The following is a 27,614-nucleotide window of genomic DNA, read 5'->3' on the forward strand; positions in this document are numbered from 1 at the left end:
TGACACCAGGCCGATGGGCCGCCGCCCTGCGTGGAGGGGTCGGGGGGCTCCCGTGCGGCAGCTGCCCGGCTCTGCGCTGGCGCACAGAGCGCTCGCGGGCTCTGCTGCTGCTGCGCTGGGCGGTTCGTGGGTTCACCGTGGGTACAGCAGCTTTTTAACGCCCTGCAGCGATGCTCACAGGCAGGCTCTCAAAACGAGCCCGTGCTTGGTCTCGTCAGGGGTGGGAGCGTGCGAGTTCGGTGGGGGAAACGCTCACGGTGCTGCTCTCTGGTAGCGGGACACGCGCAGAGCCTGGTGCTTGCTTGGGGGGGACGGCAGCGAGGAGTCCGCTGCTCCTCCGGGTCCGGCCTGATTCCCGGCCGTTTCGAGCGGCCCGTGGCAGGGCAGGGGTGACGCGTGCGGCAGGACCTCCTCTCCCTCGCTCTGCGGTTGAGCTCGGTGTTGCCGCTGCCGCAGCTCTGATGGGTGGTTCCCCGCACAGGTGTCACCATGAAACTCATGGACGAGGTCGCGGGGATTGTCGCCGCCCGCCACTGCAAGACCAACATCGTCACGGCCTCTGTGGATGCCATCAACTTCCACGAGAAGATCAAAAAAGGTAAAGGGTCCCTCTGGGCCTCGGGGGAACAGCCCCGGACGCGCTTGCAGCTTTCTCGCTTCCTCTGTGGGTGCCACGTTTCTGCTCCTTGGGTCGGCGGTCAGGCGCGCTCCGTCTGCGAGACACGAGAGGCAGAGAAATTTCATCCGGATTAGGCGCTCACGCTGTGCTGAGCAGCTCATAAACACGGCCTGGCAGACCCGGCTTTTAATAAAACATGAAACGAATGGAGTTCCTCGCCCGGAAGAGTGGTTGCGGCTCGGTGAGGGCTGCGGACGCGGAGGCAGGAGAGCTGCGGATGCAGGCGGCTTTGCTGCTGCAGGACCGCAGCGTCGTTTGCGCCTCTCGTTATCACGCAGAAGCAGTTCTCGGGGGCGGGTGGCTGCAGATGTTTTACCTGCTTAGAAATGAAATGTTGCTAGCTCTGGGTATTGAATTAATTCATGGCTCCTTAAGTATTTTATTGTGTATGAGAAAAGTTGATAAGGAAGCCTCTTTTTTTAATCCACATTAAAATAACACCTCGTGCTTCTGGGAAATCCCAGAGCGGAAGCGGTGTCGTTGCCGTAAATGATGAAGGCGTTTGCTTGTTCTGAGTTAGGCGTTCAGAGGACTGCAGTGCTTCCGCGCTCCAGCCGCCCGCAGCTCAGATCCGAGAGCGTGGCAACGTCGGCAGCAAGTCTGCTGCGCGGCGTGCTTGGTGCGCGGAGAGGCTCTGCCGTTGCATCCGGGAAAGACTGCTGCAGTGGCCCTGGGTTTTTTAGGGGGTGGTGTTTCGACACGTATCCCGTGTGAGCAGCAGACTGCCCTGGGCTGCCTGTTCCGCTTAGACAAAACTGTGCGTGCTGTGAACTTGGTACTTCTGCCCAGGGCAGCGCGCTCCGAGGGCTCTAGCTGAAACTAACTGCAAGTCTTGCAAAAGCCGCTGCTCGTGTGAGGCGTTCGCGGGAGAGTTACTGTTACGCAGGTTGACGTTTTCTCCACTGAGCGACTGCCGCGTGTGAGTACGGGGCAAAGCCCGCTTCCTCGGACGTGGCGAAGCGGGATCGGCTGGCTGCTGTGTTCGAGGCTCGGTGCACGGGCCGTTTCGGGCTGGGGAATCAGCCTGGCAGAGAGTCCCCCTTCTGCGAGCACAGCAGATCGGTAGAGCAGCGCTCCCCTGAAGTGCTGCCGTAAGAACTCGGTGGTATGTGAGATCTTACTACGACACGCGTCGTGCCGGAAAACGGTCCAGGAGGAAAAGGACTGCTGCTAGTTTTTCATAACGAGTGCAGAGCTTCGGGCTGGCTTGCATTCCTTCAGGGACGTGCTGGGTAGAAACTGGCACCTGCCTCTTTCGGAAGCTGCGTCACTTGATTCCTTCTGCTGAGTGTTGCCGTTGCAACGTGCAGAAAGAAATCTCGGCGCCTGCCCGAAAGAGGAGAAAATAATGCCTACATAAGCAAGAAACACGGTAAGGTTTGTTGCGCCCTATTTGTTAGCAAATATAGCCGTGGTTTTCTCCTAAGTGGCTGATCTGATGTGTCGGCCCTTTGGCTGGGGAATGCTTTTATGCTCGGGATAATGGATGGCCGCTGGTTCCTGCTGCTGCTGATTAACTGACCCGTCTGTGTTTTGCAGGTAGCGTTATTACTATTTCTGGACGCATGACCTTCACAAGCAATAAATCCATGGAAATTGAGGTCTTTGTGGATGCCGATCCTTTTGTGGATGAGCCTCAAGAAAGATATCGTGCTGTCAGTGCTTTTTTTACTTACGTGTCCCTGAGCAAGGAGGGGAAACCTCTGCCGGTGCCACAGCTGCTGGTAAGAGCTCTCCCTTCAGGGCTCCCGCCTGCGCCCCGTCCCGCGGGCGGGCGGCCCGGGGCCGCGCGTGTCGCGGTGTTTGAAATCGCCCTGCTGGTAGGGGAGGGGGCCGTGGCCTTGCCGGGCGGAGGAGCAGCTCTCCGCCGCGCCCGCCGCGTGGGGAGGCTCTGGAGGCGCAAGAAGAGCCGTTGAGGCCCGTCTCCCCTTCGCAGCGTGGCTTATTGCAGCTGCCCCGAGGTGAGCACGTGAACGGGGTGTGGAGCGGCCGTCCTGGGTGCACACCGCAGCGGGGGGTTTGCAAACGCTGAGTCTGAGGCTGCAGCCGCTTCAGAGCAAACGAGAGCCCTGAGCTCGCCTGAGCCGCCGCCTTCTCCTATTGCGACGTGCTCCCTGTTCCAGCTGCCGCGTGCAAATGCCCTTGTCTGTCTTTTAATCTTGCTGCCTGGTGGTTCCGTGCGTGCCCTCGCCCTCCCTCGCTGTGGGACGGGCGGTCACGGTTCCCCTGCATCTCCTCCGCGCCGTTCCCGCGCTGGTCCCTCCCAGCCCTGTGCCGGCAGCAGCTCCGCCTTGAAGCGCGTCCTCGGGTGCGTTTGCGCCGGCGGCTTCGTGGTGCGGGCGCGAGCCGGGAGCCTCGGGGCCGCTGCGCCTCGCTGAGCGGCGTCGGCGTGCGAGCGCGGGGCTCTGCCGGCGCCCGCGGGGCTTCGGGGAAGGGGCAGGCTTTGCCCCGTCCCTCTGGTCCCTGCGAGCGATGCCGGGAGGAGGTCTTCCCTAAGCGCTCCACGTACAGGCAGCCCCTTAGCTGCCCAGACTGCACCTGAACAGAGACTTTATTTTCGTTTTTAAACCCAAATGTTCTGTTCTGTGCTGCAAGAATGGGAGGTTTCAAGCTTCTCATTTCTTGTTTAATAAACACTGAATATTTTACATACTTGGGCTTTTTATGTGATGCCCTCGGGGCTTTGTTGTCCAAGAAAAGCACTTCCTTTGAATTATTCAGCAGAAAAATATGAGCATAAACAAGCATTTCCAAAGCAGGCTTTTTTTTTTTTTTTTAAATCTGCTCTGGTTGACAATTGCCAATGTGAGGATCGTTTCTCTTTTTCACAATTGAGAGAATCTGTTCTTCAGGCTTTGTGGACTTCCCTCCCTTTGCGCTGGGAACCGGGCTGGGGTTTTGCCTGGGGAAGGAGGACCGAAGCCCTGCGTGCGGATCCCAGCGCGCCCCTTCCCCGGCCGCCGCCGCGTTCCCACCTCAGCCCTCCCGTCTATTCTTAGCTTTCCTGATCCCGGCAGCTCTTTGCTGACATCAAACGCAGCGCTGCCGACTTAGAGTTGTTTCTCCATTAATATTTTATGCCGCGTAGATCTCCCTCTGTACCGCGCTCTTCAGCATTTCAGACTGTTTTGTTGGCTAATTAGAAATTAGCTGTCCAAATAGCAGTTATGTACTTCACAGACTGCAGCTTTTCATTCAGGTTTCCCGTAGCAGGAGCCGCGTTTGCCCCTCGTGCGCGTTCTCGACGCGCCGCTTGGAAGCAGCCCCGCTTCCTCGTGGCAGTCGCTCTTCAGCGCTTCGCGGGAGGAGAGGCCGAACGCGGACGCGTCCGGGGGCCCGAGCGCGTCGCTCCCACCGGTCCCGGCCCCGGCCCCGCCGAGCTGCCGCCCGGGGCTTTGCGCTCCGCGTGCTTCAGTCGTGGGGCTCGGAGCGGGCGGCCGAGACGGGCCCTGGGTTTCGCTCCTCAGGCAGAGCTGAGCTGCAGGAAAAACTCCTTTTCCATGCAAGCGCAGGCAGATCTCGCGGGGGATTTAGATCAGCGCCTGCAGGGAGAGCTCGGGAGAAATGATGCAGCTCCCTCGGGCAGCAGGCGACCCGTTCCTGCTGCGTGTTTTCCTTCGGCCGAAGAGGGGAGGGAAGCGGTGCCTGAGCGGCGATCGCGGAGGCCCCGGGGTCGGACCTGGCCGCGGCCGCCTCCGCCCCTGCGGAAACGCCGGCTCCGCCGTGGCCTCGCCGCTTGCCAGCCTCGTGGGAGGACCGTGCCTCTTCCTACGCCGGCTGGTTCCCGTCGGCTCAGCGAGCCGAACTGGCTCGTGCAGGGGTTGACTGCCTGCCAAAGCTGCCGGGAGGGAAGATCCCACCCACAGCGGCCGGCTGCGAGGTTGGTTCGGGCCGTAATGCGCAGTTTCAGCCTTCAAGCGGAGCACGGGATCCCCGTAAGGGTGTTCGGTGGCTCCGAAGCGGGGTTTGAGAGCAGGATCTGGCCCCCACCTGGTTTCCTCCCGCAGCCTGGATCCCATCTGGTTTCCACCCGGGGATCCGCGTCCCGCTATTCGCCTCAGACCTGGGCAGCGTCTGGCGGAAGTCTTCAGCTGAAATTGAACTTGAGATCTTTTTTTAAATTGCTGAATAATTTAAGGAATGCAAATGTTACCGGAATGAAATGTGCTGCTTGTTATTCATTTGTTCCTTTGAATATCTCCGTGGAACTCAGTGGCGCTGCGATGTGACCGGGCTCTGGTGTCCCCCCACTTCCCCGTCCGACCTGGGTGCCGGATCCACGGCCGGGTCCGTGCGTAGCTGGGACGTTTATGTGGATGTTGCATCGCCGCTCCTTTTTCACACTTCACGCGTTCTGAAAGGAGCGTGCTTTTAACCGGGGGGTGGGCTGCCGATCCTGCCAGGCTCGCCTTTTCTCTTCAAACAAACGATTGCGAGAGCCTGCGTTTCGGGGTGCATTTCCCTACCCGGCTGCTCGCACGGGTGTGTTGCTTCCATGAAGAGCTGCCGGAGGCAGGGAGAGCTCGTCACACCTCACCGGAGCGCCGTTATTTTGGGAAATGGCTTCCTGGGCACATTTGCCTCCTCCTCTCTTTGAGAGCCCCGCGTGAGCGGTTTCATTGCGGCTTCAGCGGAGCGGCGGCGAGGCAGCGGCCCTGGCGTGTCCGCGTTACCCGTGGCGAGTCCTGGCGCTTTCCCGAAGCCGCCGCTGGACGAGCCGTGCCCAGAGCAGCGAGCGCTTCGGGCCTCGGCTCAGCCGCAGCGCGTTGGCAGCAGTGCCACGTGCCGCCGTGGCTGTGCCAGCGGCTCTGCCGGCTCGGGGACGCCCTCCGCGCCGGTGGCTGGCTGCCCCCGGAGAAGGTCTCGCGGCGGAGGAGCATCCGTGCGAGCCGGCGGGCGCGTGGGCGGCTGCGGGCGACGCTTCCTCGTCGCTCGCTGTTTGTCGGCGGAGCAGGGCGAGGTGGCGGCTCCTGGGCGTCCCCGGGCCCCTGGGAAGCTGCGTGACGGCTGCAGACGTAGCCAGAAGCATGTCATCCGCTTCGTGGCTTCCCAGGAAGAGACCCCGTTGGCTTTCTCGAGGCCAGAAGGGCCGTTTCCGTGCAGGGAAACGGCGTAGAGCTGGTTTGACGTGCCCGTGGCAAGGCCGGGGGTTCAGCTTTGGACGCGGCTGAGCTCGGTGTCTGCCGCCGGTGCCCGGGGAGCCCGCGACGGTGTCGTGGCGGCGATGGGACGCTGAGCATCGGGTGACACAGACCCGGGCCGGCACCCGCTGCCAAGCTGCTGCTGGCAGGACCGCGGCGGGATGCGACCGAAGGAGACGCTCGAGCCGCTGGCAGCGCCGGGGCGGAAGCGTTGCGTGGCCTGGAGCGAGCAGCAGAGCGGAGGGGGTTCGTGTCACCCGCGTGAGAAGCTGCAGCGCGGCTCGGTACGGCAGCGTTTCGGCAGCGTTTCCGTGCCTGGGGGGCGGCCTCGGCTGCCGAGGCTTCGGGAGCCCTTCCAGAGACATCGGGTTGTAGCAAATGTTTCCTCCCACGGATGTTCAGTTAAAAAGCCCCTTCTGGTCACTTCTGTCGGCAGCGTCTTTGCCTGGAAACGTGCGGGAGCGGAGGGTAACGGCTGACGTTACCTCTAGCTGACGGAGAACATTTCTGTCGCGAGCCAGCTTCTGTCGAGCTCCAGAGCGCTCCGGGCTGGTTCCCCCCGGGAAAGGTCGCCTGCAGCCAGGCGTTCTGCAGACTGGATAGAAAATGATGCAAAATTGAACATGGAGTGCAGCAAATCTGGTGATTTACAAAACAAACGGCCACGAAGATGTTGCCCCGTCGGGGCCTCGGCAGCAGGCGCTTGGCTGAGAAGTTAGCAAGTGCCGCAAAATGGATTTCCCGTCCTGGCCGGCCCGTTTAAGGCACGCTTCTCCGGGGGGTGCATAAATACATGAATAAGAGAAGTCCCTGTAACGCTTCAGAGGGCTGGAGGCAGCGGGGCGCTTTGCGGGGGCTCCAGGGCCGCACGGGCGCCGGGCTGGGGCAGCGCTCGTGCCTTCGGGTGGAGCGGGCCGAGGGGAAACGCTGATCCAACTGAGCCAGTGAAAACTTGCTGCGCGCCTCGGCTCTGCCAGTCGCGATCCTGACTGATCTAACGCTCGTGGCTTTCGTTTCTCGTTTTAACACCAGACAGAAACCGAGGACGAGAAGAGGCGCTTTGAGGAAGGGAAGGGGAGATACCTTCAAACAAAAGCCAAAAGGCAGGCGCAGATGCAGCAGGCCGCCCAGCAGTGATCTCCCGTCCGGACCGAGCTGCTCGCGGGGCGCCGCCGGGCATCGCGTGCCGCTACAAGCGGTCACTTGGCCAAACTTCGGAATTCCCATTAGTGTTGTGTGAAGCGTGCGCGGGGCCTCGGGCGCTCCCTTCGTGCTGCCGCTGTCCCGCAAAGCAAGCTTTGAAATGAAGCTCGCGTTTCGGACGTGAGCGGACGTGGAAAGCTGCACGCGCGTTCCTCTGCCGTCGGCAGTGCCGTGAGCGGCCGCCGCTGCTCGAAGCCGCCGGGCTGCGCGCAGCTTCTGAGTTCTGTCACTGCTGTTCAGCTTATCAACTACACAAGGTCCAATGTCCTAACCTGAGCCCTCGGAAGACCCGCAGGTGCTGCCTGGCGCTTCAGAAGTATTCTCGTGGTGTTTGTTTGTCTCTCAAACCCCTAGCCCCGTTTTTGTCATTTCATTCCAAAGTACGGCCCTCGTCCGCGCCGCCGCGATGCAGAGAGCAGGCGGCAGCACCGGGGACGCGCAAGGCCTCGAGTCTCTGTAACGCTGTGTTGAACTTACAGTATGTCCTAAAAATGTACACCAAAGCTTATTTATGATACTCTGCAGTATAAAAGCAACTGAGTATTGTACTGAATGTCTCAGACCATTCCATTGAAATCTGTGTGGTATCTCTGTGCACATCTAAGTTATTTAAGGAATACTGTGACATGAATAAAGTCTGTCAGTCTCGGACTGAAATGAAACAGGTATCGCTTCTTTTCTTACGCAGCAGCACGTCTGGCTTGCAGGCTCGGTCGAGGAGGCTTCCTCGAGCTCTCACGGGAGCCGCGCTCCCGTTCAGAGGCGCGAGCAGGCGTTTTAGCTGCCCGCGCGGGGATCGTCTGGACCCGCTTTCTGCGCGGAGCTTTGGCAGCCCGCTGGCTCTCGCGGATGCGCGGTGCCTGTGCCCCCCCGGCAGCCTGCCCGCGCTCTCGCAGGCGGCAGAGCGACGGGGAAGGGAAGGGACCGAAGCGACGGGACGATGCGGGGCCACGGGTGGGCTGAGGCAGGGTGGAGCGCAGGGAGCTCCGGACGCCCCTCCAGCACGAACACAGTCAATGCTGAGCTTTCGTAAAGCCCCGGCTTGTTCGTGAGCTGAAGGGGCAGGTCTGTCCCGCAGCGCTGAGCGCGCTGGGAGCAATCGCTCATCACCTTTAGACGAGGATTAGCGAGATCAGCGCTCGACAGCCGAGCTCCCCAGGGCCTCGGGGAGGTGAGCGCTCTGCACCGGCAGCGAATAACCTCTGCTGACGGCAGGTGCACGGCCACGGCCACCGCCACGGCCACGGCCACCTCCATGCTGTGTCCTGGACCCAACGGGCAGCCTGCGCGTGCCGGCAGCCGCAAGCGCCGGGCCGGGAGCGTCAGGGGTTGCACCAGCCGCGTTCCAGGCGTTGAGGCACGCTGCTGGGGGAACCTGGAAAGCGGTTTTTTAAACCCGTGAATGACTTGCAGTTCACAGATTGGCGACGCCACGAGACACTTGCAATCCCTCTGCCATGGTGCAGTGGGAGCGAGGCCTGTGGGTGATGGAGCTGCCAAGGTAAAGCCTCAATTCTTTTTTTTGTCTTAACCCTCTGAAATATTTGCTACATCATTTGCGCCGGCCGGGGGGGAACTCCCTCGGGGCGGCTGCCGACAGAGCCGGGGCTCCGCGAGCGGCACCGGCACGTCGCCGTCTCTGCGCTTTTCCTCCCAAAGACACCTGAAAGGCTTCCGAGTCGTCCTAACGAAAAGGCTCTCGAGATCCCCTCTGCAAAACCTTTCCTTAAGCAAAGCAGCCCTCGGCCCCGCTCCACAGGGCCCCTCTTGTGCCCAAACCCCTCGGCCCTGCCCAGCACAGAAAACGTGCGGAGCAGCTGGTTTGGGCAGCGGCGTTGGCCACCGGCCGCCCAGGAGCCTCGGGCCGGCTGTGCAGGCGCTGCTGCACGGGACGGGGCGAAACTCCCCGCAAACGGCGGCTCGGTGAAGCGGCTCCGGCAGGGGCTGCCGGGTGCCGGGACCCCCGAGCGGAGCACGGCCGGCCCCACGCGCCCCTCCGGGCCCTGCTGCCGAGGGTGTTTGCGGCTAAGCTGCTCCGCTCTGCTCCGTTTAACGACACGTCGCTTCACTGAATCACCGGCCGGCGACAGCGACGGCTTCGGCTCGGGGGTGCCCGGGTGGTCGAGCCGGGGAGGCTGAGGGTGCTCCGAAACAGGGGGGACGCGGCGTGAGTTACACCCGGTCGCGCTGCCAGCGGGAGGGGAGAGGAGAGGAGAGGGAGAGGGAGAGGGAGAGGGAGAGGGAGAGGGAGAGGGAGAGGGAGAGGGAGAGGAGCGGGCACCGCAGGAGCGGCTGACTGCCGGGGAGGGGAAGCGCGATGAACCCGACCCTGGGCAGGAACCGGGGCCCAGGGCCCGGGGGGGCCGCTCGCTGCCCGACCCCGAGCTGCTCCCGCCCCCCCGGGCTGGGCTCCGCGCGTCCTGCCGGTCCGGCGGGCCGGTGCCGGGCGGCGGCGGTGCCCCACGGGGGGGGGGGCGGGACGCCCCCTCCCCTCCCCTCCCGGGGCGAAGCCGCTGCGCCGGGGCCGGGCCGGGAGCAGCCCCGAGGCGGCGGTGGGGGCCGCGGAGCGGAGCCGGGCCGGGCCGTAGCGTGCAGCACCGGGTCGCACCGGGCCGAACCGGGCCGGGCCGGGCCGGGCCGGGCGCGGCGGGCGGCGCCGCAAGCATGCGCCGTGCAGCCCCCGCCCGGCGCGGCCCCGGCAGGGCGCACGGCTCGGAGCCCCGCAGCGGGGCTCGGCCCCGCCGGCACCGCGCTCCGCTGCTCCGCCGCGCTGCTCCGCCGCTCCGCGGGCGGCGGCAGGTAGGGCCGGGCGGCTCCCACCGGCGGTCCGGCTCCGCGGGGCCGGCGTCGGGCTGCGGGAGCGGGGCCGGGGCGCCGCGGAGCCGCCGCCGCGCGGGGCGGGGAGCCCGGGCAGAGGGGCGCGGCGCGGCGGGGCCGGGGCGCGGCGCGGCGCGGCGGGCGGCGGAGGGGGCTCCCCGCCGCGGCTCCTCGCGGGTCGGCGCCGCTCCGCCGGCGCGCCGGGACCCGGCTGGGGCAGCGGCCCGGGGGCAGCGCCGGGCGTCCGTGCGGGCAGGGCCGGGGCCGGGTCGCCGCTCCTCCCGCTCCCGTCCCGGGGCCAGAGGACCGGCTCCCGGCGGCGGCCGTCGCGGCAGCCCCGCTCCGGCTCCGGGGAGCCCGGGGTGTCCGCGGGGGCCGGGGCTCCCCGCAGCAGCGCAGCGGCCCCGTGGCTCAGCCTTTCAACGCTTTTCTCTTTTTCCAAGAAGGAAAATCCGCGTCTCCGAATGGGAAGCCCAGAATAGCTGCCGGAGCCGGAGCCGGCGCCGAGCGCGCGGCCCGGGGAGCCGAATCGCAGCTCCTCGCCGGGCGCGGGGCCGCGGCGGCGGCAGGGCCGGGGCGCACGGTGCCCGCTGACGGCCCTCTGCCCGCCCGCGGGTGCCGCGCGCCCCGATGGCCCCCGGCGCGGCGTAGGATGCGGCGGGCCGGCACGCGCCGCGGGCCGCCGCCGATGGGGCCGCCGGCCTCGGCCATGGGCGACGGGCAGCGGCTGCCGGGCAACGCGGCGGCCTGGCTGGCGTGCGCCGGCGTGGGGCTGCTCGCCAACGCCTGGGGCATCCTCAGCGTCAGCGCCAGGCAGAAGAAGTGGAAGCCGCTGGAGTTCCTGCTGTGCGCCCTGGCCGGGACGCACATCCTCAACGCCACCGTGCCCATCGCCATGTACTCGGTGGTGCAGCTGCGGCGCCGGCACGCCGGCTACGAGTGGAGCGAGGGGCTCTGCAAGGTCTTCGTCTCCACCTTCTACACCCTCACGCTCGTCACCTGCTTCTCCGTCACCTCCCTCTCCTACCACCGCATGTGGATGGTGCGCTGGCCCGTCAACTACAGGTGGGGCGGCGGCGGCGGGGGGGCGGGGGGGTCCGCCGAGCCCGGCCCGGCCCCGGCACGCTCCCGCTGTCGCCCAGGCTCAGCAACGCGCGGAAGCAGGCCGTGCACACGGTGATGGGCATCTGGATGGTCTCCTTCATCCTCTCCGCGCTGCCGGCGGTGGGCTGGCACGACACCGCCGAGCGCTTCTACGCCCGCGACTGCCGCTTCGTCGTGACCGAGATCGGCCTGGGCTTCGGCGTCTGCTTCCTGCTGCTCCTGGGCGGCGGCGTGGCCACGGGCGCCGTCTGCGCCGCCATCGCCCTCTTCCAGACCGTCTGCGGGCGGCCGGGCCCCGGCGCCGGCAGCAGCCGCCTCCGCGTGCCGGCCATCGTGGTGGAGGACGCCCAGGGCAAGCGGCGCTCCTCCATCGACGGCTCCGAGCCCGCCGACACCTCCCTGCAGATCACCTCCCTCGTCGCCGCCATCGTCCTCCTCTACGACGCCCTCACGGGCGTCCCCGTGCTGGTGAGCGCCGGCGGGGCGGGCGGCGGCGGGGGGCGGCGGGGGCGCGGCGTGACGCCCCGCCGGTGCCGCCGCAGGTGGTGGGCTTCGCCAGCCTGCGCTCGGCCGCGGCCCGCGACTGGATGGTGCTCTGCGTCATGTGGTGCTCGGTGCTGCAGCCGCTGCTGCTGCCGCTCTCCCTCCGCGCCTGCGCCCGCTACCGCGCCGACCTGCGCGCCGTCTGCGGCAAGTGCCGGGCCCTGCTCTCCGACGGCGACGCAGGTGGGCGCGCGGCGGCCGGGCGGCACGGCACGGCGCGGCCGGGCCCGGGGCGGCGCGCCCCGCGCTGACGGCGCCCCGGCCCCGGCAGAGAGCAGCCCGGAGGGGGCCGGCGCCGGCGAGCCGCCGTGCGACCGGCCCGGCGAGCGCGGCTACGGCGCGGAGGTCCTGCCGCTGGAGCGCGTCGCCCCGCGCGAGCTGCCGGCGCTGGAGCGGGGCCTGCCGCCGGCGCGTGCCCCGGCACCGGAGCCCGACGGCAGGATGCAGTACCTGCAGGTGAGGCGCGGGGCCGTGGGCCGTGGGCCGTGCCGCGGTGCCGCGGGCCGTGCCGCGGTGCCGACGCGCGGCGCTGCCCTCCCGCAGGTGCCGCCGCTGCGGCGCTACTCGCACGACGAGACCGACATCTGGACCAGCAGCCAGATCGCGGCCTACCTGCAGCGCTGGGCGCCGGGCGAGGAGGCGGCGGGGCTGGCGCGGCTGCTGGCCCCCCGCCGCGACCGCCGCCGCCCGCCGCCCCGCCGCCGCTCCGCCGAGAGCCTGGCCTGCCCGCCGCCCGGGGCGGCCGCGCGGCGCTGGGCGGCGGGGGGCCCGGGGCGCACTGCCGCCGCGGCGGGCCCGCTCCCCGCCTTCCCCCTGGCCGCCCTCGAGCGGGAGCCGCGGCGGCGGGCGGCGGCGCCGGGCCCCGCGGGCGGCCTGGCCGTGCCGGGGCCGCGGCTGGCCCCCGAGGACGCGGTGCGGCTCTTCGCCGCGGGGCCGGGCCCCGGCGACGGCCGCGGCAGCACCAGCAGCTTCCTCAGCTCCCCGTCGGCCTCCTCCGGCTACCTGACCTTCCTCTCGGACTCGGGCGGCTCGGTCTCCTAGGGGCGGCCGGGCCCCGCCCCGCCCCGCCCGCCGCCGCCGCACCGGGGGACCCCGGCGGCGGGAGCCCCGGAGGATGCTGCGCCCCGGACCCGCGCGTCCTGCCTCCCGCAGCCAGGACCACGTCCCGGTGCCCCGAGGCGCTGGGGGAGCGCGGCGCCGGGCCGCGGGGGGTGCGGGGCGGCGGGAGGGCGAGTGCCGGTGGCAGCGGGGAGGGACTGGCCCGGCCCTGCCGGTGCCCGGTGCCCGGTGCCCTGCTCCGCGCCGCCGCGCTGCCATTAAACTTTCCACCCTGCGCGGCGAGCGGCCCCGCGGCCCCGGTGTGAGCGGTGTCGGGGGGACCCGGGGGGGGGGTGCGGGCCGGGCCCGGCGGGGCGGGAGGCGGCGCCGCCGGTCACCGCGTTCCCCGAGGCCGCCCGGTGGCGGCGGCTCGGGCTCGCAAGGACCTTCCCGAGCTCGGGGCCAGCGCGCGGCGACGCCCGGACTGACGCTCCGCCCGGCCCCGCCACCGTCCCGCCCCGGGGCGGCGCCGGGCCCGCGGGGCTCCACCCGCGCCGCCGGCGGTGCTCTCGCGAGAGCGGCGGCGCGAGCGGCGGGCGAGGCTGAAGTCTCGCGAGAGCGGCGGCGCGAGCGGCGGTCGAGGCTGAAGTCTCGCGAGAGCGGCGGGACGGCGGGGGTGAGATGTCGCGAGAGCGGCGGGGCGGGGCGAGGGCGGTCTCGCGAGGGCGGCGGGGCGGGGCGAGAGAGGTCTCGCGAGAGCGGCGGGGCGGCGCTCTCGCGAGAGCGGCGCGCGCCGTTTCCCGGGCGACGGCGGGCGGGGCGGGCCGGGCCGGGCCGCCACGATGGCGGCGGCGGGGCGGCGGTGGCGGCTGGGCCGCGAGGCCCGCGCCAGCCTGGTCGCCTTCCTGCTGGGCGCCTCGGTGGCGGCGCTGCCGGTGCTGCTGGCGGGGCCGCCCGCGCTGCTGGCGGCGCCCGGGCTGCGCGGCCGCCTGGCGCTCGCCCTGCACGTGGCGGCCGTGAACGCGGCGCTGCTGCTGCTCTACCGGCCGCCGCTCTACAAGGTGGGGGCGGCGGCGGCGGCGGCGGGGGGGGGGGGCGGCCGTGGCGGGGGCGGCCCGGGCAGCCGCGCTCCCTCCCTCCCTCCCTCCCTCCGTCCCTGCCTGCGCTCTGTTGCAGATCGCCATCCGGGCCTGCTTCCTGGGCTTCGTCTTCGGCTGCGGGCTGCTGCTCAGCGCCGGCCGCTCCGCCTGGCGCCACTTCGGCTGGTGAGGGGCGGCCCCGCGCCTGGGGGGGCTCGGGGGAGGGGGAGACCGGCCCGACGGCAGCCCGGGGGAAGGGGGGGGTCTGGCCCTGTCCCGTGGTGGGGCCCGGGCCCGCGGTGGGGGGGAGCTTCCCGTCGGAGGAGAGGGGCGTCCGGCCCCCGGGGTGGCCCAGGGTGGGTGGGGGGAGCTTCCCTTCGGGATGGGGGCGCCTGGCCCTGGGGCAGCCCAGGTTGGGGGGGAGCTTCCCCTCGGGGGAGGGGGGTTTGGTCCCCGGGGCAGCCCGGGGTGGGGGGGAGCTTCCCCTTGGGATGGGGGGGCCCGGCCCTGGGGCAGCCCAGGGTGGGAGATCCCCGGTCTCGAGGGCAGAGGGGGACCCCGGGGACGGGGGCAGGACGCCTCGGGGCAGGGGAAGCCCCTCCTCGGTCCCCGCTGGGCCCCGGGGGGCGGCGGCGGCTGACGCAGCCCTGTCCCCCGCCCACCGCAGGTACATGTGCTCCCTGTCCTTCTTCCACTACTCCGAGTACCTGGTGACGGCCATCAACAACCCGCGCAGCCTCTCGCTGGACTCCTTCCTCCTCAACCACAGCTTCGAGTACAACCTGGCCGCCTTCTCCTCCTGGGTGGAGTTCACCCTGGAGAAGTTCGCCTGCCCCGGTCAGTGGCCCTTCCCGGCTCGTCCTGGCTTTGGATGAGCTCGTAGCGCGTCAGTCGGTGGGCGATCGCGGCCCAGCTGAGAGGAACCCGCCGGTTGGCGAACGGCGGCCGCGGCGCGCGGCTCCACCGCGCTTAGCCCGCCGGGGCCGGGTGGTCCGAGGGAGGAGGGGCTGGCGCTGCGCGTTGACCTTCCCGCGTCCAAAGCCTCGTGTCTTTTACACGCCCCAAACTCGTGTCGGCCTCGCTCCAGCGTGCCCGTGAGCCTTTGCTGTTTAGCGCACGTTGGGGTCTGTTGAGGCTCGGCTCTTGGCCACATTTGTGGTACGAATAATGATGCTTAAATCGCGTTAGGATTTTTTTTCCTTTGCCTTGAAATTAATACGTAAAAGCTATTGCGGTTCTCCAAATCTGTTTTCTGGGAGGGAAGAAGTTCTCATTCCCCATCGCAGCATCAAGGGCTGTTTTAACTAAATGGGAATTTAGGTGGTGGTTTTTTATATGAGCGCGCTAGCTTTGCTTTCTCAAGCCACGTAAAACTGGGTTCTGCCTCGGGGCTGGGCTTCCTCCAGAGCAGTCCAGCAGGAAGGCTTAGAGGCACTGCTGCTTATTTGGCTCAGGTGGAGAGCGAGCGGGAGCAACCCTTTCTCGTTGCGGAACAGTAACGCGTTGAACACAAACGGTGTTTTATACGCTGCCTCGTTTTACGATAACAAAGAAGCCCCCGTGACCCTGGTGCTGGCAGAGCTCGCGCCTGCCCGCCCTCGGGGTCTGCGCCGGGCGGCCCCCCGGTTAAGGCAGAGTGCGGGAGGCCCGTGCTTGCCCTGCCCCCAGCGTCTCGCCCTCAGCTCTTACCCTTTTTACCTGCAATGAAAGAGTAATCTGTTAAAACCTGTTGTGACTGGTACTTATTCACTTGCAGAAATGAAGCAGATCACCTGGCTCAGTACTGTAGGGTTGTTGATGGTGGTCTTTGGGGAATGTCTGAGGAAAGCGGCCATGCTCACAGCTGGCTCCAACTTCAACCATATTGTTCAGAATGAGAAATCGGATACTCATACTTTGGTGACAAGTGGGGTGTATGGGTGGTTCCGACACCCGTCTTACGTGGGATGGTTTTACTGGAGTATTGGAACACAGGTATTGTATACGACGCGCTTAGACGTTTTGACCTTATAATCTAGTTGTTTCTTTATGCTGCCCAGACCTGTATGTGATGTAAGGCGCAGACTGTCAGCCGCAGGGATCCCCGCTGTGGATTTTGACACGTTCTGTCTTCCACCAGCACGCTTGTAGCTGGGAGTCCCGAAACCGCTGGCTCTGACCTGCACCCTGTGTGATGTTTGGGAAGACCACATCACCCTAATTTTCTCTATGGCATGAGCAGAGGCACCGGAGCCTGGGTTTGAGCTGGAACGCTTTCAGAGGTTCAAGGCGTGATCTGCTGCTAGCCATGGGACCTCAAAGCTTCCAGGGTGTGTCCAGAGTTCCCGTTCGTCCTTACTGCCAAAATGTCTTCCAGTAAGCGATCGGACTCGACCTTATTCTTATCAGATATCAGTGTTGTGCAGGACTGCCAAACACCACTAACTTTAAGAGTACGTGAGACCCTGGACAGATAACCACAGGGTCCGCTTGAAGCCGACGACGGTAAAGTTGTAACTCTGCGTGCACTGCCTTAGTTAAGCTGTTCTGGCGGTCGAGTGGGTGTTGGCCTTTGGTTTTGGGTTGTTTGTGTTTTGGTTTTGTTTCTCCTTTTTGAGAGGTACCATAAATACTGCATGCGAAGCAGCACAGCTGCGTAAAGATGTAAGCCCCCACGTGTCCTCTTTAGAACCAGTCCGCTCTTTGTAGTTGGGGTGACGAGTAGATACGCGCCTGCAAACTGCTTTCTTAAGTACTAATGTCACGATAGAATGAAATTCTGCAAAAGGTGTTGGGATTTTTTGCTTTCTCGGAGAGTTCTTAGACCTTCTGGCAATTTACTTTTAATGAAACTTCACTTGCACATTGAGGGTGGAGGGAAGCATCAGTTTCCCGGGGAGTCTGGAGTTTTGCAGGCCCAGTCAGACTGTAACTGCTCGTGTCTCTCTGCAGGTGTTGCTCTGCAACCCCATCTGCGTGGTCGGCTACACGTTGGCATCCTGGCGCTTCTTCAGGGAGCGGATCGAGGAGGAGGAGATCACGCTCATTCACTTTTTCGGAGAAGAGTACCTGGAGTACAAAAGGAAGGTGCCCTCAGGTCTCCCTTTTATTAGCGGAGTTAAAGTGGAACTGTAACACGTGCACACCTAGACTGAGCAAACATCTGCCTCCAAGCGTCGCGGGGCGAGGAACTATGCATAGTACTGGCTCTGACAGCAGCCTGTTTAGCTTTCCTGGCCATCCGCTAGAAGCTCCTTAAGGGCTAAAGAGCTGGACGGCCTTCTGGGTCACTAGAAGATCAGCAGCTTGTTCATCCTTGCCGAGATAAGAGTACTTCGTATGCACATTCAGGGATCTTCTGGATAATTTAGCCTATAGCGATCCTCAAAAGAAACGAGTCACTCTGCCTACAACAACTGAATTGTACTGAAACTTGGTCTGACGGATTCTTTTGGAGAATGAGCTTTGCACTTCTGTCGTTGCACTGGAAAGGTGCTAGTTGGAAGATTGTTTCTATGGCATAGCTTAATTTTAAAGCTTTTTGAGCTCACAAGCTAGACAGCACAGCTTTAATCTTTTTAGATCCGATTCTGCAAGCCCTAGTCTGACGCCACTGCGCTCAGCGGACTAGCTTTGTGCTCGGACAGCTTGCAGGCGCAGGCCTTTATCCTTGTCTCTTCGAATGCATGGGTCTACGTATCGTTTTGGATAAGTGCTTGCCAGAAAGCTGGCAGCGCGACACAAATCGTTTTCCCCCAGTCGCTGTGTCAATAGGGAGCCTTTGCAGCACTCGCGATGCTTCTGAATTGCAAGCATCTCTATTAAACGTAGCAAAAGCGTAAGCGAGGTCTCGTATTCCTCGGCTGGTGCCGCGAACTCGAGAGTCGTTTCAGCTGCCAGTTCCCCGAGTCTCCTTGCCAGGTCCGTTCCGTCGGTACAGGCCGCGTTCTTACCGGACTGGCTTCCAAATCACGCCGCTTCCTATCCCGTCGGGGATCGTTACTAGTCGAGTCTCTGTCTCGCAGAGATCCCAAGATTTTTGGTTTGGCTTTTGTTTTCCAGATCTTGGAAAGTCGGAAAAAGGACTGTAGCTGTCAAGCTTGCAAAGAGCTTTAGCACTTAAGATCCTTGCCTAGTTTTGAATTAAACCTGGGACTGTTTGTGTGAGTAGGACGTGCTGCTAGGGAAGTTCTCTAGAGAAGAAAAGTTTGGCTTGCTAACTCTGTTTTAAACGTAACCATTTTGGAAATGGTTCCTATTCAAGTTTTGCGGTATAACTTCTTCTGTTATTATATACCAAAGAGGTTCACTGTTTTCTTGGGTTTTACATAATTCTTCCTTGCTGGGACGGAAGTTCTGCTGCTCATCAGTATACGCTTTGGGCTTGCAGTATTCCCTAACGAAGGTACTGTAGTACAGCTCAGGAACAAGGGCACTGCTGGAAATAGTGGTTTTTTGTTTTTAAAGAAAAAAGGAAAGAAAAAATTGCCAACTTCTGTCTGGTTGTCATTGGAGATCTCTTGAGGTGGTGGTAACAGCATCGAGATTAGAATTCTTCATTTTATAACTCCCAGCGGGTTTTCAGTACACTTCAGTATTAAATTGAAGTATGACCCTGACTTTCAATAACCTGTGGAACTGCATAGCCAGAGAAATAGGGGCAAATTCTTAATTCTCCACTCGCTTAACCTACGTGAAATCCTTCCTTCCCCAGGTTATGCTTTGTATTACAGAGTGCTTTCTGCGTTGAACATCAGCTTACAACATTCGCTGATAACTTTGTCTTCTACTGAATATGTTTTTAGCTTGGAAGAAAAGAATATGAAAATATAACAACCGGATAGCGTTGATTTCTCTGCATAGTTATTTGTAAGCTCACGGTCAGACTTTTCTTTGCAATAGAGGTGCCTCCGATATACTTCTCCAAGGAAACTGTAACTTTCGCTCTTATAGCCAACATACCTCAGATGTCTCAGACAAGTGAGTTTTGAACTCAGTTAAAAATATTTTTTGTACGTCTTAAAATGTATCTTCTGTGAACTTGCATAAATGTACTTTGAAACAAAAACGATTATCACTTGGATTTGACATAAGTTAACAGCAGAAATTGTTTTTTAGTCTCAGATTGTTCTTTGTAGTAAACCGAAATGTGGCACAAGCTGCAGAATTTGTCTCCCAAGTAGTGGAAAACGTTTTAGGGAGTTAGTTCACTACGCTAAGAAGCTAGTTTTGTCCCGTCATTTGAGTGAGACACCACATGTTTGAGTATTTGATTGCAGCTAGACCTGTTGATGCTACGTTAGTCTTATTTTAAGAGCTTTAAGCTGACGTCACGTTTCCCGTGGTGCTCCTGGAGATGTCTCATCAGGAAGAGTGGTCTCCGCTCCGCGCAGCCGGTTACGGCCGCGAGCCCCTCGCAGGCGGCTGCCGGACGAAAGCTGGTGAGGTTCTCGGTGGCTGCAGGGCCGGCTCCCGCAGCCGGGCTCTCCGCCCTCGGGCCCCTCTGGCCTCCGTTCCCTGCCGGCCGTGAGGCAGGTGGTGCGGGGGAAAGCAGGGTGACTGGGCGCTGGACTGAAACTCCTGTTAGATCTTCAGCACCTACCTGCTTCAGTCCTTTTCTTTACTTAGTTTGAAAGAGTGTGTGAGAAATTCTGCCATGGTTTGATACTCAGTCATACAGGTCAAAGATCCCGTAACTTGTTTTTTGGAAGACGCATCGTGTCGCGTGCTTAGGATGGCTGTCTACACGTGGATATTTTGAGTATCACGAGTATTTTTTAGGTAGCGATTGCTGTTTCTGAAGCGTGGAGTTGGATGCCAGTGGTTCTCTTCCGGCTCTCAGTAGATAACGGGCGTCAGCGTGGAGATAGGATGCTCCCAGTTACGGCGGGGAGGGCTTTCGGGCTGCGTCGCGGCGGTGCTGAATCGTGCCTACTAAACCTCAGGTCCCGTGGAATACATCTGCTAGTCGTCAGGGCGCGTGCCGTCCCGGTGGGAACGCTTCCTTTTCTCCCTCTTTTCCTTAAAACGAAACTTGGCTCGCCGCGTTGACGAGACGAGCGGTAGCTGTAGCGCGCGGGGCAGGGGAGCAGCGCTTGCCGAAAGCGCGGCTCTGCTCTGGCGCGTTGGCAGCGCCCCGAAGCAGCTCTTTGTGTTAACGCTAACTCTTACCCAGGTCGGAGCTCGTCCGGCAGTAGGGTTTGTCCAAGGCAAGGTGTGTTGAAACAGAAAAATGGGAAAAACTTCCTCATCTATAGCAAAGCTTCGAGGCTCACTTGGTGCTCTATGAACCTTTGCCCTGAGTCAGGCTGGCTAGCAGTTATGTTCCACAAGCAGTCTTTTTTATTTTATCTTATTTAATTTTACTGAGAGTCCTGTGACTTGAGTGTCTGGAATCTTAGGAGAAAGGAGCTCACCAGACCAGAGGAAGGTGTCTGAATTTTTAATGAAAATCTAAATCGAGTAGTTAAAATAAACACTACGCTTCTGTGCTGCAGCAGCTCATAGTTTTCTAAATAGCATAAATGTTAAAAGGAATAGAGAACCTCTTTCTGTTACTGCACTTTAAGTTTTTGATTCTGCTCCCCGTTAGCAACTCAGAAGACATTCTGCAACCCTCGTGTGAAATCCTGGCTTTAGCGCGCACATAATTCCTCCTGCCCCGTGTTTGCAAACTTAATGTGTTTGCTGAGAGCGGCTGGAACGCCCGGGACTGACGGGCCTGTTTCTCTTGTCCTGAGCTGCTGAACAGGGAGAGGGACCAAATCACGCCGTTTTATCTCATCGTTAACACACGAGACAGGGGTATTAAGTAAATCATGTTTTTGGAGAAAGTAATTCCTAAGCCAGGGTTTTGGAGAAAGTAATTCCTAAGCCAGGGTTTTGATACGTGTTACACTTCAGAACATTAGCTGAATTCTCTGTTTTTTCTCTCTCCTCGTGGCACAAAATGAGAGTTCTTAGACAATCGGTGCATAGCTTTTATTTGCAAACGAGCAATTGCCACCTGCCGCACGACCGTGCGGTTGCGAGCAGCCTCTAATCTAGCCCCTTCTCACTTGGTAAATCTGCTTTAGATTTGCAGTCTGATGGGGAAGTCGCTTCTTGCAGGCGTCCCTGTTGGAGCAGGAGGCCGTTAGCTCAACAGCTGAGATAGGAAATTGCGTTGAAAAAATGAATGTTTTACTACGAGGACTCCGCATCTGTTTGGAGTCGGGCGTGAGAACAGCCTGCTCGAGGCCAAGTACGTATTAGTACTTCTTTTTACGTGAAGAAATACTCAATATGTCTCAGCTTTTCTTTTGCAGATGTTGAGCATACTTTTCATTTCTTAAATAAAGATATCCTTGATGAGAATAATCTGCATTCATGTGCTGATTGTGAAGTGTCCGGTTTCTCAGCTGCCGGCCGGCGGGAGCTGCTGCGTGTGCGCTCGTCACCCGTCACCCCCGAGTCCCCAGCTCGCGGGAGCTGTGCCGGCCCGCGTCTGGTGCTCGGCAGCAGGAAGCGGCTCCCTCTCTTCACGCTGCAGCGTGCAACCCATTTACTTAACCTTCTCCTGCGTTCGGCAAGAAAGCGGCGCTCTGCTAACGCTTACGGGGGTAACAGAGACCCCGCTTGAACTCAACGCGCAAGCACGAGCCTGTAACTCTATAGACTGTTTTGTCAAAAATTGAACTTTAAAAATTCTGCTTCTTTGCATGCCAGCGAGTGGGTCGCTTACAACCGACGTGAGCGTTACCCTGTGCGTGCCTGAGAAGCTCCTCGCTAAATACACTCTGGTTAGCTAGCGTTTACCTACAGTGAACACAGCAATTGGACTCTCGGGGCATTTGGCTTTTTTAAGTTGCAAACTCCTTCCGGGCGGCGCCGTCCGCTCCGCTTTTCTGCTTGCTCCTGTAATAGTCCTTGTTCTTCAGGAGCGGGTCTTCGGCGGCGGCGCTGCCTGCTCGGCCGTCCCCTTTGCTCTCCGGAGCCTTCGCGCCGCCCTCCTCGCCGCCGCCTGCCGCCTCGCTCCTGCGGGGGAAGAGGCGCCGTGGCCGGGCGGTGCCGAGGGCCCGGTGACCCCGCTGTTCCCGCAAGCGGCCCTTCCCGGAGGGGAAGCTCTCCCGGAGGCCGGGGCCGCGCTGGAAGCCGGAGGCGGCCGGGCACGGGGACGCTGGCGCCTCGCCTACCTGTGCGCGGCCTCGCCGGGCGCCGGGCCCTCGTCGCAGACCCGGAGCAGCGTCTCGGCCCGCTCGTCCCTGGGCTCCCGGCACTCCTGCAACCTGCGGCGAGACGGCGCGCGAGCGGCAGCGCTGCCCACCCCCCCCGCGGCCCCCCGGCCCCCCCGGCCAGCGCCGCCGCTTTACCTGGGCTCCAGGCGCTCCTTCACCTTGGCGATGGAGCGGACGTAGGGCGCGATCTGCCTGGTGATGGTGGTCAGGTAGCTGTTCTCCTGCCGGAGCTGCAGCAGGTCGTGGAGCTGGGCTGGGGGGAAGAAAGCGCGCTGCCGGCGAGCGCCCGCGGGGCCCGGAGACCCCCGCACCCCGGGCGAGCGGGCGGCCGGCCGCGCCGCCGGTACCTTCATAGATCTCCTGCTCGTTGGCCACCCGCTGGTACGTCTCTTCCCAAATCTGCAACGAGACCGGGCGGCGCGTTGGGGTCCCGGGGGCTCGGCGAGCCGGGGCGCGGGGGGGGCGCGTGCCGCCGCCGCACCTCCTCGAAGACGCTGCGCATCATCTCCACGGAGGAGTAGTGGGCGGCGATCTGCACGTCCATCTGCAGCGACTTCTGCAGGATCTCGCTCATGATCTCCGTCTTGATGAGGGAGTGGTGCTTGGTGAGGTCGCGGTGCAGCTCCTGCACCTGGTCCTTCAGGCTCTGGATCTCGGCCTGCAGCGCCTGCGCGACGCGGGGCACCGGCGAGTCCGCGCGAGCCGCCGCGGGCAGGGGCGGGAGCCGGGGGGCTGCGGCGGAGGCTCCCCGGCGCGGCGGCCTTACCCGGTAGGTGCTCTCGTAGCTGCGGCAGTGCTGGGTGAAGGGCGAGTCGCCGCCCTCGGCCAGCAGCACCTTGGTGCTGATGTAGCGGTGCAGGCTGGGCTTGCGCACCACCGAGCTGCTGGCCATGCCCTCGCCGGCGGCCGGCCGGCCCGGCACCAGCAGCGTCTTGGAGCAGGGGCTGCCGGCGATCCTGCGGCGGAGCGAGGGCCGGCGCCAGTGACGCCCTGCGCCGGCAGCGCCCCGTGCACGTGCTGCCCGGCCGCCCTGCGCCCCGTCCTCCTCCCTCTGCGCCCTGGTCCCCCGAGCGCCGCGGGAAGATGCCGCCGCGGGAAGATGCCGCCGCGGGAAGATGCCCCCGCGGGAAGATGCCCCCGCGCCCTCCCTCCCTCGGGCGACCCGGGTTTGCAGAAGCGGCCGTGCCGTCCCGGCAGCCCCGCGCCCCCGGCCCGGCCGCGACCCTACCGTGCGGCGCCCGGCGGCAGCCCTCCCCGTGCCGGCGCGGTGCAGCGGGGCGCGCGGAGCCCGGCCGCGGCACCGGCCCGGCGCGGCCGCTTCTGCCCTCTGCATGGCGCGGCCGGCAGCGCCTGGCGGGGCCGCGCGCGCTGACATCAAGGGGCCTAAATATATCCCCGGCGAGGGCAGGGGCCGGGGCACTTCTCTGAAATTCTGATAAAAATAGTGAGGGGCGGCGGGGCGGCGGGGGCGGCGCGGGCTGCGGGCTGCTGCCGGGGTGCCGGGCGCCCCGCTGCCCCCCGCGCGCTGCCCCCCGCGCGCCGTCCCGCTTCCCGGAACTGTCACTTGACGCCCCGGTGCCTGTTGTTAATCAGCACAGCTGTGCTCAGCGCTGTCCCCGGGCCACCTCCAAGGGGACAGGCTCAAGGGCAGCGCCGGGGACGAGGCTGGCGTGCCGGCGGGGCGCAGCGAGGTGGGGGGCAGGCTGCGCGGAGGGGTGCCTGATGGGATGCGTGGCGGGGTGCGCGGGGGCTGCAAAGCGGGGTGCACGGCGGGGTGCACGCTGCCCTCGCTGCAGCCGAGCCCGTGCCGGGCTGGCAGAGGGGTCTGAGCCGCAGCGGTGCCGGTGCCGAGCGGGGCCAGGCGGGGGGCCAGGGCGCCTCACATGTTTGCGGCGGCGATGCCGGGCCCGATGGCCCCGGCGCTGCCCACCACGGAGCGGCGAGGCGTCAGCGTCAGCAGCGGCTCCAGGCAGCGGGCGAACTCGGCCCGGTACTCGGTGCTGATCTGCGGGCGAGAGGGAGGCGAGCGGCGCGGCGGCTCGGCACGCGGCCGGCCACCGGTGCCCGGGAGCGCCGCGGGGAAGGGGGTGCCCGTGCCGTGCCGTGCTGCATTGCACCGTGCTGCATTGCACCGTGCCGCACCGTGCCGTGCTGCATTGCACCGTGCCACACCATGCTGCACCATGCCGTGCTGCACGGTGCTGCATTGCACCGCGCCGTGCTGCATTGCACCGTGCTGCACCGCACCGTGCCGCACCCCGCTGCACCGTGCCGTGCTGCGTGGTGCTGCACGGTGCTGCACGGTGCCCGGGCGCCGGGCGGGCTCTACCTTGCTGGTCTGCGCAGGTCTCAGGCGATGCGGCAGCTTGACGATCTTCTGCAGCCGCTCCATGAGTTGCTGCAAGGGAGCGGCCGGTGGGCGTCACGTCACGTCGCGGCACGGCGCGGCGCGGCACAGGGATCCGGCGGCCGCCCCCCGGCCCCACTCACGTAGCCCAGGTCGAGGAACTCGGCTTTGTTGGCGGAGCTCAGGAAGGCCGAGCAGGTGACGAGGTGGACCTGCGCCCCGCGGCCGCGTCAGGGGGGTGGCGGTGGCGGTGCCGGCGCCGCGGCCCCCCTGGCCCGCCCGGCCGCCCTACCTGCAGCGTGGGCAGCAGGGCGGCGAGGTGGGCCAGCTGCTCCCGGAACGCCTTCTCCTTCTCCTCGTGCTGGCTGCGGCGCAGCGGGGCGGCACGGCGTCGGCGTGGCATCGGCGGGGTCCCGCGCCGGCCCCCCCGCGCCCGGCCCCCGCCCGGCCCCTCACCTCCGCACCGCCTTCAGCAGCGCCTGCCTCCGCTCCGCCAGCTTCTCCTGCCGGCGGCACAGCCCGTGGGTGCCGCTGCCTGGGTGCCTGGGGCCGGCGCCCCGCTCGTCCCGGGCGCCCCGCTCGTGCCGGGCACCCGGGCCGTGCCGGACGCACCTGCATGCTGCTGAAGAGGGAGCTGATGGCCGTCTCCTCCTCGCTGGCACTGTTGCGCACCTCCTCCACCATGGCCTTGAGCAGGACGATGGCCTCGCGCGTGGCCGTCTGCAGCTCCTTGACGGCCTGGGCAGGGCGGGCGGGCGGCTGCAGGGCACCGCGGCGGCGATGGTGGCACCGGCCCCCCCGGCGCCCGCCCCGCCGCCCCCGCACCATGACGGCCTGGTCGAGCTTCTCGCAGCCCTGCACGTACGCCGTCTCGATGTCGATGCAGTGCGCGCGGCTCTCCCTGCGCGGCACAGGCGTGAGCGCGGCGGCGGCACCGCGGCGGCACCGCGCCGGCGGCACCGCGGCGGCTCCTACCCCTGCATGTCGCGGAAGCAGTTGATGCAGAGCATGGACTTCTTCTCGGTGGAGAACATGATGTAGGGCTCCTCGTGCAGCGCTGCAGGGGAGGCGGCGGGTGAGGCGGCCCCGCGCCGCGCCGTGCCGTGCCGCGCCGTGCCGCGCCGTGCCGTGCCGCGCTGCTCCGTGCCGCCCGGCCGCCACTCACGGCACTTCTTGTGGATGTCCTTGGTGCGCTTGGCCAGGGCGACGATGTCGTGCCGGGCGAACATCCTGGCGCGGTGCGTCTCCTCGCGGCACGGGGCGCACAGCGGCTGGCTGCACGTGTTGCAGAAGTACATGGCGTCCCGCTCCTGGGGGGCAGAGCGCGGCGTCGCGGCGGCCCCGGCGGCCCCCCGACCCCCCCCCCCCCCCCGTGCCGGCGCGCTCACCGCCTTGGCGCAGCGCAGGTCGCAGTTGGCGCATTGCGCCGCCTCCTCGCCCTCGGCCGAGCCGTCCACCAGGAACTGCAGCAGCCGGTCCACGGGGGGAAGCCCGCTGCCGCCCTTCACCACCGACCGGTGCCTGCGGGCGCGCGTCAGCCCCCGCCGCCCTGCCGGGGCCGGGGCCGGGGGGCCGGCAGCCCCCGGGGCGGCACAGCCCGCGCGCCGAGGGGCCGCACCCCGCGCCGAGCCGCCGCCGCCCGCCCTGCCGCACACGCGTGTTTGCCCTGCATGCACACGCATGCACACGCATGCACGCATGCATGCTGTTCAGATGTTTGTGCGCATGTTCAGACGCTCGCACCTGCATGCACACGCCCGCACGTGCGTGCAGAGCCTCGCCCGCACGCGCTCGCACGCGCCCGCGTGCCCCTCGGCGGCCCCGGCGCCCCGAGGCCGCCCGGCACGCGCTGCCCGCGCGGGGCCCGGCCTTACCCGCAGAGGGGGCAGGCGAGGCGGCCGTCGGCGGCGCGGCCCCGCAGGCAGCCGGCGCAGAAGTTGTGGTAGCAGTCGAGCAGGCAGGGCTGCTGGTAGGGCTCGCGGCAGAGCAGGCACACGAGCGGGTGGCAGCCGCCCGCCTCCAGCGCCCCGCAGCTCCCCGGCGGCGAGAAGATGCTCCCGGCCATCTGCGGGCACAGGGACGGGCAGCGGTGGCACCCGGTGCCGGGGAGCCGTGCAACCCGCCGCGGAGCCGTGCAACCTGCCGCGGAGCCGTGCAACCCGCCGCGGAGCCGTGCAACCCGCCACAGAGCCGTGCAACCCGCCGCGGAGCTGCACAGGCCGCCGAGCCGCTATTTTTAGGCCATGAGCCGCGCGGCCTCCCAAATCCCCCTCGCCCGCTGCAGCTGCCGCTGCTGCCTGGTGCTGCCCCCCGGCATGGGGCACCGCTGGCACAGGGCACCCCCAGGCCGCCCGGTGCCGGTGCCGGTGCGGGTGGCTGTACCTCGCGCCCGTGGCCCGCGTCGGGCCGGGTCGGCGGCGCCGCTGGAATGGGAGCAATGCGGGCGGCGCCGGCCCAGGGGCGCCCGTCACCCCCCCGCCCCCGCGGGCACCGGAGCCCCCCCGCCGCTGCCCAAAATAGCCCCGCGCTGGCCGGCGCCGCTGGGCCCTGAGGAGGCACCCGGGGCGCTGCGATGAAGGACCCTCATGTGGGTGGTGCTGCGGGGGGGGCACCCAGGGGTGCTGCGATGGCTCGGGGTGCGGGACCCTCATGTGGGCGGTGCTGCGGGGGGGCACCCAGGGGTGCTGCGATGGCTCGGGGTGCGGGACCCCCACATGGGTGGTGCTGCGGGGGGGCACCCAGGGGTGCTGCAATGGCTCGGGGTGCGGGACCCCCACATGGGTGGTGCTGCAATGGCTCCGGGTGCGGGACCCCCACATGGGTGGTGCTGCGGGGGGGCACCCAGGGGTGCTGCGATGGCTCCAGGTGCGGGACCCCCACATGGGTGGTGCTGCGGGGGGGGCACCCAGGGGTGCTGCGATGGCTCTGGGTGCGGGACCCCCACATGGGCGGTGCTGCGGGGGGGCACCCAGGGGTGCTGCGATGGCTCTGGGTGCGGGACCCCCACATGGGTGGTGCTGCGGGGGGGCACCCAGGGGTGCTGCGATGGCTCCGGGTGCGGGACCCCCCACATGGGTGGTGCTGCGGGGGGGGCACCCAGGGGTGCTGCGATGGCTCGGGGTGCGGGACCCCCACATGGGTGGTGCTGCGGGGGGGCACCCAGGGGTGCTGCGATGGCTCCGGGTGCGGGACCCCCACATGGGTGATGCTGCGGGGGGGGCACGCAGGGGTGCTGCAATGGCTCCAGGTGCGGGACCCCCCCCTCCCGCAGACCCCTCCTGGATTCCCCCTCCCAGATCTTCCCATTCCCCTCTGCAGACCCCCCTCCCTCGGATCACCCCCCCCCCCCCCGGCAAACACCCCCCCCCCGGACCTCCCCATACCCCCGGAGACCCCCCCCCCACCCCAGACCCCCCCACGGATCCCCCTCATCCTCGATCCCCCCCGGACCCCCCCATCACCCCCCTT

At 65.4% G+C, this 27,614-nt stretch overlaps 4 protein-coding genes across 6 annotated transcripts in view; 3 read left to right on the plus strand and 1 right to left on the minus strand.

Moving 5' to 3' along the window:
- Positions 1-7,685, plus strand: part of ACOT7 (acyl-CoA thioesterase 7) — a 29,226-nt gene extending 21,541 nt beyond the window's left edge. For both annotated transcript variants that reach the window (XM_064525359.1, XM_064525360.1), the window contains 3 exons: positions 482-598; positions 2,219-2,403; positions 6,853-7,685. In XM_064525359.1, coding sequence (XP_064381429.1) covers positions 482-598; positions 2,219-2,403; positions 6,853-6,957 — 407 coding nt within the window. In that variant the 3' untranslated portion in view covers positions 6,958-7,685. The remainder of the gene's footprint in view (positions 1-481; positions 599-2,218; positions 2,404-6,852) is intronic.
- A 2,251-nt stretch (positions 7,686-9,936) lies between these two features.
- GPR153 (G protein-coupled receptor 153) lies at positions 9,937-13,241 on the plus strand. Its single transcript, XM_064525363.1, has 5 exons — positions 9,937-10,905; positions 10,983-11,412; positions 11,487-11,670; positions 11,759-11,943; positions 12,031-13,241. Exons 1-5 carry the CDS (start codon positions 10,493-10,495, stop codon positions 12,526-12,528), a joined length of 1,710 nt encoding a protein of 569 aa, XP_064381433.1. The 5' UTR covers positions 9,937-10,492; the 3' UTR covers positions 12,529-13,241.
- A 65-nt stretch (positions 13,242-13,306) lies between these two features.
- ICMT (isoprenylcysteine carboxyl methyltransferase) lies at positions 13,307-20,942 on the plus strand. 2 transcript variants are annotated; one of them, XR_010392776.1, is made up of 5 exons: positions 13,307-13,586; positions 13,702-13,790; positions 14,272-14,441; positions 15,361-15,913; positions 16,010-16,674. XR_010392776.1 is itself a non-coding variant. In XM_064525362.1 (5 exons), exons 1-5 carry the CDS (start codon positions 13,368-13,370, stop codon positions 16,716-16,718), a joined length of 879 nt encoding a protein of 292 aa, XP_064381432.1. In that variant the 5' UTR covers positions 13,312-13,367; the 3' UTR covers positions 16,719-20,942. The 2 variants fall into 2 exon arrangements, 1 of the variants encoding a protein (XP_064381432.1); XM_064525362.1 differs by having other exon boundaries at positions 13,312-13,586; positions 15,361-15,578; positions 16,536-20,942.
- RNF207 (ring finger protein 207) lies at positions 20,550-26,620 on the minus strand. Its single transcript, XM_064525361.1, has 18 exons — positions 26,529-26,620; positions 26,021-26,211; positions 25,535-25,667; positions 25,312-25,456; positions 25,122-25,203; positions 24,972-25,047; positions 24,759-24,884; positions 24,603-24,649; positions 24,439-24,511; positions 24,290-24,358; positions 24,129-24,197; positions 23,683-23,804; positions 22,566-22,755; positions 22,281-22,466; positions 22,147-22,198; positions 21,935-22,052; positions 21,758-21,850; positions 20,550-21,599 (listed from the first exon to the last, which is right to left on the minus strand). The coding sequence occupies exons 2-18, from the start codon at positions 26,209-26,211 to the stop codon at positions 21,425-21,427; spliced, it is 1,947 nt and encodes a 648-aa protein (XP_064381431.1). The 5' UTR covers positions 26,529-26,620; the 3' UTR covers positions 20,550-21,424.
- Positions 26,621-27,614: the final 994 nt, after the last annotated feature.

This window comes from Dromaius novaehollandiae, chromosome 24 (genome assembly GCF_036370855.1).
Source record: "Dromaius novaehollandiae isolate bDroNov1 chromosome 24, bDroNov1.hap1, whole genome shotgun sequence".
NCBI lineage: Eukaryota > Metazoa > Chordata > Aves > Casuariiformes > Dromaiidae > Dromaius > Dromaius novaehollandiae.

Excerpts from the sequence above, each read along its gene's own strand:
- ICMT (XM_064525362.1), top strand. The coding sequence starts at position 13,368 with ATGGCGGCGGCGGGGCGGCGGTGGCGGCTGGGCCGCGAGGCCCGCGCC. Across the intron at positions 13,791-14,271 it reads GCCTGGCGCCACTTCGGCTG|GTACATGTGCTCCCTGTCCT; the intron begins GTGAGGGGCGGC and ends CGCCCACCGCAG. Across the intron at positions 15,579-16,535 it reads ACTGGAGTATTGGAACACAG|GTGTTGCTCTGCAACCCCAT; the intron begins GTATTGTATACG and ends GTCTCTCTGCAG.
- GPR153 (XM_064525363.1), top strand. The coding sequence starts at position 10,493 with ATGCGGCGGGCCGGCACGCGCCGCGGGCCGCCGCCGATGGGGCCGCCG. Across the intron at positions 11,413-11,486 it reads TCACGGGCGTCCCCGTGCTG|GTGGTGGGCTTCGCCAGCCT; the intron begins GTGAGCGCCGGC and ends GTGCCGCCGCAG. Across the intron at positions 11,671-11,758 it reads GCTCTCCGACGGCGACGCAG|AGAGCAGCCCGGAGGGGGCC; the intron begins GTGGGCGCGCGG and ends CGGCCCCGGCAG.
- RNF207 (XM_064525361.1), bottom strand. The coding sequence starts at position 26,211 with ATGGCCGGGAGCATCTTCTCGCCGCCGGGGAGCTGCGGGGCGCTGGAG. Across the intron at positions 25,048-25,121 it reads TGCTTCCGCGACATGCAGGG|GGAGAGCCGCGCGCACTGCA; the intron begins GTAGGAGCCGCC and ends TGTGCCGCGCAG. Across the intron at positions 21,600-21,757 it reads CCCGGCGAGGCCGCGCACAG|GAGCGAGGCGGCAGGCGGCG; the intron begins GTAGGCGAGGCG and ends CTTCCCCCGCAG.